This window comes from Rhinolophus ferrumequinum, chromosome 10 (genome assembly GCF_004115265.2).
Source record: "Rhinolophus ferrumequinum isolate MPI-CBG mRhiFer1 chromosome 10, mRhiFer1_v1.p, whole genome shotgun sequence".
Classification (NCBI taxonomy): Eukaryota; Metazoa; Chordata; class Mammalia; order Chiroptera; family Rhinolophidae; genus Rhinolophus; species Rhinolophus ferrumequinum.
In genome coordinates, this window is record NC_046293.1 from 80,272,457 (window position 1) to 80,283,058 (window position 10,602).

The 10,602-nt window shown below is 32.4% G+C and overlaps 1 protein-coding gene across 2 annotated transcripts in view; it reads left to right on the plus strand.

The window, feature by feature from the left end:
- Nucleotides 1-7,434, plus strand: part of TMTC3 (transmembrane O-mannosyltransferase targeting cadherins 3) — a 49,031-nt gene extending 41,597 nt beyond the window's left edge. Inside the window, exons 12-14 of one of the 2 annotated variants that reach the window (XM_033117871.1) lie at nt 817-986; nt 4,358-4,584; nt 6,284-7,434. In XM_033117871.1, coding sequence (XP_032973762.1) covers nt 817-986; nt 4,358-4,584; nt 6,284-7,098 — 1,212 coding nt within the window. In that variant the 3' untranslated portion in view covers nt 7,099-7,434. The remainder of the gene's footprint in view (nt 1-816; nt 987-4,357; nt 4,585-6,283) is intronic. The other variant, XM_033117872.1, reaches the window with a different exon arrangement.
- Nucleotides 7,435-10,602: the final 3,168 nt, after the last annotated feature.

A 10,602-nucleotide genomic window follows, 5' to 3' on the forward strand; every position in this document is an offset into this window, starting at 1 on the left:
CCATGTTGGAAAAGCTGATCCTGCCCTCGACCAGCTGTGCATCATCAGAAAAGATAGTTTTCCCAATCATAGTATGTACTAATAGTATATTAATAAGAGTAGTGATGTTAAAGTGATCAGATAGTTTGATAAATGTTTTAGGAACAAAGTTGGACCATCTGATATCTTAATTATTTTGTCCTAAGATTCTACTGTTAAATTATATTCAATATAGATTTTTATCAGATGCAATTTATTATGTTCATTGAAAATTTGGGTCCATATATATTATAATAACCTTTACTTAACCTGAATAATCAGCTAATAAAAGAATTTTATTTCCTAACTCTACCAACAAGTGAGGTTTTAGTATAACTCTGAAATAAAATTAAGTACCCTATTGTCACAACCAGGAGATATTTTGCTGACGACATGAAAGTTGACATGTTGTAACAAATACACTAGATTGAGAGAAAGGAGTCCTGAGTTCTAGTCCTGATCTGACTTAAAACATGCTAAGAGACACCTTAGTCTCTAAAAGTTCTTAATTATATGACTTCATAAAATGATACATATAAATAAAAAGCTAATCATATACTGTTGAACTGGCATGAATGTAAAAAGTATATCCTTTGGTGCCACAAAATGTTATTTTATTTACATTTTGTGAATACTATAGATGCTTTCACATTTTTATGATTTATTTTACTGTAGCAGTAAAACTACTAGTATTATCTTTTCACGTTCTCTGTATATTTTTAAAAAGTTACTCACCCTACTTGACTTTTATTTGGTAGTGAAATATCAAATTATGAAAATGCCTTTTCTTCTGAACAGGTTATTCCTGGTAAAAAATACGCAGCTAGAATTGCCCCTAACCACCTAAATGTTTATATCAATTTGGCCAACCTGATCCGAGCAAATGAGTCCCGACTGGAAGAAGCAGACCATCTGTATCGACAAGCAATAAGCATGAGGCCCGATTTCAAGCAGGCTTACATTAGCAGGTATCGTAGTTCACTGTAAGCTAACATCATAGAAAATTGAAGCTACATCTGTATGTACATTTTGACTATTTTTACGAAATTGGCTTTTGTTTCCTCAGTAATCTTAGTTGGCAACCAAGAACATAGAACATAACCTGTTTTAGACTAACAGTCAAATTTAATTGGTTTAATTTGAAATGACAAGGGAGTCCATAACTTACAATAGCAAACTTTAGGTTTTATATGAAAGAAAGGTTAGAAGAACCTCCTTCTTAATTTTATGTGCTTCTCATCACCCAATTCATTTTATTTAAAACACCTGAAACTTACATTTTATAAGTACTTCGACTATCCAAATCTCAGGAGCTTTCTTAAATAAATACTGAGAATTTAGTGGTGATTGATGCCTTTATCTATCACAAAACTCTTTTTAGTTGTCAGGAAAAAAAAATTGGGACATCACATGTTAGAACTTAATGCATTTTCCCATGTAAGTGTTATAGTTTCTATTATACTTGATGAAAACAGTGTGTTAAACTTTGTTTTGTGCTCTCAGTCCAGAAACCTAATCACTTTGTTTCTATAGGGAAAATGCATTCAGAAGGTAATAACTTTTTTGATCTTCATAAGTTTTGGAGGTTGTCTTTGTTCAGCCTTATCCAGTACTTTGCTTTTGAAATTTGCTAGGTTTAGTGGAGTTGCATCCATAAATAAAACCTGTCATGGAATTATTAAACAGTCTCTGCGTACCACTTTGGACAAATATATCGTGTTTCCCTGAAAATAAGACCTAGCCGAACAATCAGCTCTAATGAGTGTTTTGGAGCAAATATTAATATTAATATAAAACCTGGTCTCATATAATGTATATATTATATGAGACCGGGTCTTATATAAGACCGGGTCTCATATAATATTAAAATAAGACCGGGTCTTATATTAATTTTTGCTCCAAAACACGCATTAAAGCTGATTTTCCGGCGAGGTCTTATTTTCAGGGAAACACGGTAGGCATTGTAGAAGTTGCCTAATCAAGAATATTAGTTGTTCATTTGATTTCATTCCTATGCTGATACTTCAGGGAAAGAATAGTATCATAATAAAAGTAACTCTCATATCGCTACTTAAATTGATTTGCACATATGTCCTTAATCAAAATGACTTTTTAAGCTTTCTAACCAGAAATATAATTATATTAGAAAGATTTGTAAAATAGTTTTCAAATTGTGATCCTCAGTTCCACATGTGTTTCTCAAAGGTGTCTGCAGGGGGCACTAGCACCCCTTCCACCCTTCCTGATCAGCTTTCTATTTTTTTCAATAAATAGTCATTTTAAAAGGTGACAAAAAGTTAATATAAGAATGGGTAAAAAAATTTCACATGTTCTACTTTTTGTATAGTAAGATTTCTAACATAGATTAAAATACTGAAATTTCCCTATCACTACTGTAATTTAGTTTTCTTCTTCAAATGGTATTTGGTCTCCAGACAAATTGATCTCCCACTCTGGTTACTGATGTACTCTATCTAGTCTGACTCCTTTTAAGATATATTCAAAAAATGCATTTTTTCTATTTCCCTTTCCTGGTTACTTCCCCACATCTTACTGTCTAAAATCAGGCATGCTTTTTCCTTCTTTAATAATATTTGAAAACGTATCAAGCCAAATTTGCCAGACTCATGAGTTTAGGCACGAGGACAATTTCAGATAGTTATTTTTGGTTTTGTTTTTTAATTAAAATTGGGATAACATGGGTTAATAACATTATATAATTTTCAGGTATACAAGATTATAATTCGGCTCGTGTCCTCTGTTGTGTGGTCCCCACCCAAAGTCTAGTTTCCTTCCCTTACCATATATTTGATCGCCTTTACCCACTTCCCTTCCCCCCATCCCTTCTTTCCCCTCTGGCAACCACCATTCTGTTATCTGTATCTCTGAGTTTGTTTTTGTTTTGTTAGTTTTTTCTTACTTTTTGTTTTATATTCTACATATGAGTGAAACTCTACTTTTTTGGTCCTTTTCCATCTGACTCATTTCACTTAGCATAATCTCAAGATACATCTATAGTGTCACAAATGGCAATATTTCATTCCTCTTTATGGCTGAAAAGTATTCGTGTGTGTGTGTGTGTGTGTGTGTGTGTGTGTATCACATCTTCTTTAATCACCCATCACTGGACACTTAGGTACTTTCCATGTCTTGGCTGTTGTAAATGATGCTGCAGTGAGCATAGGAGTACATATATCTTTATGCAGAAGCAAATAAGTGTTTTCATAATTTTGGGTAAATACCCAGAAGAGGGATTGCTGGAGCATATGGTAGTTGTATTCTTAACTTTTTGAGGAACCTCCATATTGTTTTCCATAGTGGCTGCACTAATTTACATGCCTACAAACAGTGTACAAGGGTCCCCTTTTCTCCACAGTCTCTCCAACACTTCTTATTTCTTGTCTTTTTTATAATAGTCAATCTAACACGTGTGAGGTGGGATCTTATTTGGGGTTTTGATTTGCCTTTCCCTAATAACTAGTGATGTTGAACAGCTTTTCATACACCTGTTGGCCATGTGCATATCTTGCTTGGAGAAATGTGTGCCCATTTCTTAATTGGATTGTTTTTTGTTTTTGCTGAGTTGTGTGAGGTCTCTATGTATTTTGGCTCTTAGCCCCTTATCAGAAGTATTGTTTGTAAATATCTTCTTCCATTCAGTTGGTTCCTCTTTCTTTTTGTTGATGGTCTCTTGCTGTGCAGAAGTTTTTTAGTTTGATGTCATTCCATTCATTTATGTTTGCTTTTACTTCTCTTGCCTTTAGGATCAAGTTCACAAAAACCCCTATGAGACCAAGGTCCATAAGTTTAGTGCCTATGTTTTCTTCTGTTTGTTTTATTGTTTAAGGTCTTACATTCAAGCTTTAATCCATTTTGAGTCAGTTTTTGTGTATGGCGTCAGATAGTAGACTAGTTTCCTTCATTTGCATGTGGTTGTCCAGTTTTCCTAATGCCATTTATTGAAGAGACTGTCCCTTCTCCATTGTTTATTCTTAGCTCCTTTGGCAAAATTAGTTGTCTGTGTATGTGTGGGTTTATGTCTGGGCTGTTCATTTTATTCCATTGGTCTTTTGTCTGTTTTTCTGCCAGTACCATACTGTTTTGATTACTGTAGCTTTGTAGTGTAGTTTTAAGTCAGGGAGTATGATACCTCAAGTTTTGTTCTTTTTTTTCTCAGGATTTCTTTGGCCAGATGGCTATGTTTGAAAGAAAATTTTAAGAGCCTAATTTAAAATGAAAAAGAAAACTGTGACTATATGGAAAAGCTCAAAACTTGTAAAAAATAGTATCTACAAACTGACATGGTTATAAGTAAAGCTTGTGCTTGGTTTTTCCACAGAGGAGAATTGCTTTTAAAAATGAATAAACCTCTCAAAGCAAAAGAAGCATATCTTAAAGCGCTGGAGTTGGACAGAAATAATGCAGATCTTTGGTACAACTTGGCAATTGTTCACATTGAACTTAAAGAACCAAATGAAGCCCTAATAAACTTTAATCGTGCTTTGGAACTAAATCCAAAGCATAAGCTAGCATTATTCAATTCTGCTATATTAATGCAAGAATCAGGTATGTTTTCTCAAAATATTTCTATATTTAAACACATTGTAGTTTGAAATATAATAAAACCTTAACATATTTATATTACCTGTAACATTTTATGAATGGATAGTTTATATCAAAACTGTATAAATTATTTGTAGGAATATTTAACATACTTAAAGTAAACCTCTCAAGTAATATTCACTGACATATATGATACTAATTGTTAGTTCCTCTGGTATATGTTAAGATGGATTTTTTTCAGGCAGTCTGTTAAGCAATACCTTATTAATCTATTCTGTCATTTTATACATGGAAGTATAATCTCTTACATATAAGTATACTGTTTAAATAATCTGAACTTGTAAACATTTTAACATAATTATTTCTAGGAAGCCAAAAGCATTATATGTTTTAGAAAAAATATTATTCTATTTTTATCTTGATTTATAGGACCATTTGGTATTGTTTTATATCACTTTACTATTTTCTGAGATATTATTGTAATTGGCTATGTTTTCTATAACTTAGTAAAACTAAATTACTAATTACTATAAATCAGGATCTTTGACATATAGACATTTTAGTCTAAGAAAGTAGTACATAGATTTATAATCTTAATTTTTATGTTTGGAAAATCTGTATTTATATTTTTTAGTTAGTTCTTAAATAGTTTTTTCAGCTTTTGCAAAAAATGAACGATTCATCAGAACATACTATTTTAGAGCTAAAGAAGACCTTCGAGTTTACTTTTGTCAGCCTTCTTTTATTTAGTAGATTAGAGAGTGAGGACCAAATAGACCTATTAACTACCCCAACTTCGTATTTCTGGTGTAGTAACTAGTGCAAGATAAGAACTTAAGTCTACTGACTTAATTTCAAGTTTTCTTCATTCATCATATTATCAAACAAAAGAATAGAGGGAGGTCTTTATGCCTGCTATTCAAAGAAAGTGTAAATGTAGAGAAGAGCTAATATTTTTGTAAAGTTAGCTATCCTTAGTAATCACAAAAGATCCCCATTGTCCAACGCTAGATTGTATCTTAAGGTTTGTAGTTATAGAACTTGAATTTATTTGCATTTATTTGCAATATAGATTATTTTAAATATTTGTTACTAAATCCTAATTTATATTTATACTTATAAGCTTTATATTTAATGGTATACTTTTACCTTTGAAACGTCCTAAAGAATTTAAAATAACATGCAAAAAAACTGAGTAAGATTGAAACGTTTTGTTTATCCAGTGTTAATGTCTCCTAAGCATTTTTACATATATCTCATGTGTATCTTAGAAAATTCAATAAGCTAACCCAGAGAAATTTAGATAACTTGTTCAGTGTATAAAGTCACAATGTTAACAGAACCAAGTTTGAGTATATAGGTATATATCTGTTTCTTTTTAATTCTCTTTTCTTCCTCTGCTACTCCCACTTAGCTTCTAAACTGGAAGGAGGTATTTTGCCCCTTTTGGTTTTTGACGCCCTCTTACTGTTTTAAAATTTAGGAAATGAGCTATCATTTCAGTGTTTCAAACATAGTAATTCCTATGAAGACTTCGTGGTTTTCACAAATCAACATTGCTGTTGATTTAGATAACAGCAATTAGTTGTTTTGATGCTGTCTTTTTGTAATCTTAACTAGGTAAAATATGAAAGTGGCTTTTCTCCTCAGATTTAATTTATTTGCTAACAATACTTTTTTTCTTTAAAAATATTATTCATAGGTGAGGTTAAAGTCAGACCTGAAGCTAGAAAACGACTTCTAAGCTATGTAAATGAAGAGCCACAGGACGCTAATGGTTATTTCAATCTGGGAATGCTGGCCATGGATGACAAAAAAGACAGTGAAGCAGAGATGTGGATGAAGAAAGCCATAAAATTACAAGCTGACTTCAGAAGTGCTTTGTTTAATCTGGCTCTGCTGTATTCTCAGACTGCAAAGGAATTACTGGCTTTGCCAGTTTTGGAAGAGTTACTCAGATACTATCCTGATCATATTAAGGGCCTCATTTTAAAGGGGGACATTCTGATGAATCAAAAGAAAGATATACTTGGAGCAAAAAAATGTTTTGAAAAGATTTTGGAGATGGATCCAAGCAACGTGCAAGGAAAACACAATCTTTGTGTTGTTTATTTTGAAGAGAAGGATTTATTCAAAGCTGAAAGATGCCTGATTGAAACATTGAGATTAGCACCACATGAAGAATATATTCAGCGCCATTTGAATATAGTCAGGGATAAAATTTCTTCATCTAGCTTAATAGAACAGCCAATATTCCCACCTGCTAAGACTTCAGGTGTAAAAGGAGAAAAAATTCCAATTGAAAATGTAAAAGAAATCAGAAGTGAACCCCGACCCACACAGATAATAAAAACAAGTGATAATAAAAGTCAGTCTAAATCCAACAAACAGGTAGGAAAAAATACAGACAAAGAGACCCCCCACAAAACAACAAAAGAAATCAAAGAAATTGAGAAGAAAAGAGTTGCTGCTTTAAAAAGACTAGAAGAGATTGAGCGTATTTTAAATGGTGAATAGCATTACTCTGTATCTTGCTACCGTGGTTTCGAAGAACTTAATGTGCATCATGTGATTTCTTACACTGGGAGCTTTGAAAAACAGCGAGGGCTCATAAGAGCCTATCATGAGCTGCCTCTACATAGGATCACAATAAGATGTTTATTAAAGACCTATCTTACCCCAGGGTATGTATTATCTAAGATATGGCTGTAGTTTTCTAAGTTTTGCAGCAGATAAATATTAAATTATAGATGGCAAATTTGTATGTTTTGTTAGAGAAGGAAGAGTCTTCTGGCAGAATAATCTTGACTATTCTGAAAAATAGTCTGAGGCCTGAATGAAAATCCCTTGGGGTTAAATCCTACTTTTGCTGTTTTATTCTGTGAATTCCCATTTATTAGCTGACTTCATTTTTCCTTTACCTGGCTGTGGTTTGAAAACACTTACTGAACACATTCTTCTGTCTTCAGTAACCTTCTGTTTAATCAATGGACTTTGCACTACAAAAGAATACTGGCTTTATGTTATGTTCTTTTGTTGATTTTTACAAGGAATGCCAGATGAACATTTTAAAATAAGTCATGTGACATATGAGCTTAAGAATGTATTTTCATAATTGTGTGCTTGTCCTTCACTCTCAAATGCAATTTTTAATGAGGTAAAGTTTTAAATATATGTATGTACAACACATTTCTAATGGTGCTCATATATACTGTATATGTGTTTTGTTACATAAAAACGAATTCCACAGCATGAACCATATCACATAATCATGATTATCTTGACCTGCACTCCCCAAACTATTCATGTTTATTAGTTATACTCATATTGAGAAGTCTCAATAACTAACTGTTTAAACTTTTGAGTTAAAACATAGTTTCATTTTCATCTTAGTGTTCTCTCTCCAGTGTTATTTGAATGTTAATTTTGTTTCCAAAAACACACCTTAATCATTCTTTAGATACCTTAAGTAACTAAATTGAGTTCTGTTTAACTGAAGGCAAACAAAGTGACACAAAGTTTATTTTTAAACACTAAGTTCTTGATATTTTGTTATGGTGTATATTTTTATTAAATATTTATTTTGACTACTGAGCTTTCATAAAAAATTTAAAGCTGTTTTAATTCTATCAAGTATGGAAAACAAATTGCTATTGCATTTTCCTATATGTGTATATATTATGGTTTAACCAAAATTCCATCAGTCTTGGGCTGCTGTCCAGCTGTAAAAGATAATTAGCCTAATACAGGATTAATTAATTGGTCTGTTGGTTTTAGTACATATAAACCTGAAAACTGTTAGGCTGAAGAGTAGATACTAATCAAATTTATTAATTTAAATTTAATTTTTTTCTTGACTTAAAATGCATTACAAATGCATTTCATAATAATAAAGTTGGTGTTTTGATTTAAAATGTTAAAGCTAAAGCTGTCCTAGGATAGTAACAAATATCTAATTACGCAGTATTTCAGGTTTTTAGATAACTAATTTCTAATTATGTATTACATATTCCTGTAACTTTTTTAAAGAAATATTTTATAAATAGGTCACAGGTAACATGGTCTCCATTAAGGATGCACTCTAACTAGGTTCCCTGAGGCTCTCTCATAGATTTCTTTTTTTTTTTTTTTTTAAGGCAATAAGTAAGCACTGACTTAGGGTCTCTCATAGATTTTTTTTTTTTCTTTAAGGCAAAAAGTAAGCACTGACACTAATGGTAGTTAATTCTTGATGAAGGAGACTCTGTTAATCATTAAAGCAATACCTAATTTCACTTACTAAATTATGGCTTTGTGACTCTAGATACAAGGTGGAGAATACCTCATATTCTATGACTTGAAAAGTGAAATCTATGGCATTCTTGTCTTTTTCACATAACTTGAGAAAAAATTTCTGAGTGTGATCTTTTATAGTAGCAAGTGAGTATAGTTCAGAAGAGTGGAAGGAAATCTTTCATGACAGCATACCATAATAAAAGCTTTGAATAATATTTTAATAAAGTTATATAACTATTCAAAAGATGAAAGATATATTAATGTTATCCAATGATTTTTACTAAAAAAAAGTTCCTCCTAATTAACACTTAGGACAGTGCCTACCATGTAGGAAGTGCTCATATATTTGAATTTTAAATTATTTATTTAAATCAGATCCATCCTGAGTAATTAATAATTTTTCCAAATCGATATTTGTCAACCCTCTTTTATATTAGAATCATCTGGAGGGCTCTTACTATGGACCCCACCCCACAACAGTTAAATATGAATTTTTTAGGAGTGGAGCCATTTTTAAGTTTTTCTAAAAGTTCTCCTGAATGATTCTAATGTGTGGTCAGGGTTAACAATCACTGCTCTAAATTCATTCAAGACAATCTTCTTATCTCTTCTGTATTAACTTTTTAAATGACTGTATAACCCAATTAAGTTCAGGAGTATGTTCTTCTGATGACTAGTACAGTAAATCCTCACCTAACTTTGTCAGTAGGTTCTCAGAAACTGTGACTTTAAGTGAAACGACATATAGTGAAACCAATTTTACCATAAGTTAATTGATACAAAAAGAATTAAGTTCATGCAGCATATTTCTGGTCACAAAAACATCACCAAACTCCTAAATAAAGACCTAGAACACTTTCATTATTAAAGGTTGAAATAAATGTGAACTATGCATACATTTAAGAAAGATTAATAAAAACAAGTAAGATGATTTTCCAAAATATCATTTTTAGTTGAGAGTCTAGGGGGCTCAAAGCCACTCCAGGCCCCTCAAGGCAGAGACAGGCACCAACCCTGGACAGGACGCCCTTCCATCGCAGGGCGCACTCACACCCACGCACTCCGACTGGCACAATTGAGACATGCCAGTTAACCTCATGTGCACATCTTTTGTTGATGGGAGAAAACCAAGCACCTGGAGAAAACCCCCGCAGATATGGAGAGAATGTGCAAACTCCACACAGAGTGGCCCCAGCTGGGAAACAATTTTTTTTTGTTATTCTCATCGATGTTACAACGTCAGAAAAGACATTGAACAAAACGTTTCTTGAGGACCTGCTGTACCATCTTAAATTCCATCAAGCTTACTTATGTGTAAGATGATTATTTCTCTTTAAACTCATAATAGAAATTTTATTCAGGCTGTTCACGTGAAAAAGGTAATAGCTTTTTCTTTGCAACTGCCTTTTTGGGAAAATGGAGGGTAGGGACAGTTTAGTCCAGTTCACTAATCTATGGTTCAGAGTTGCGAGCATCTGTAAATTTGGAAAAGAAAGCTTAATAGGTTTGTGAGCTAGTGAAGGATGTAGTTTTAGTTCTCATTGTTTGATAAAAGAATCTACTCCCCTAAACTTCTAGAAAAGCTTTGACAATCCCAACAAGCAATTACGTTACTACTTCATGGCTTCTCAGAAGGAAGAATTAAGTTTTTCTCATGTTGCTTTAGATTTGTTTCCTTATGAACATTCAGAATTGGGAACTTTAGCTTATTTTATGAGGTGGATGACTTGAAGGATAAAATGTGTT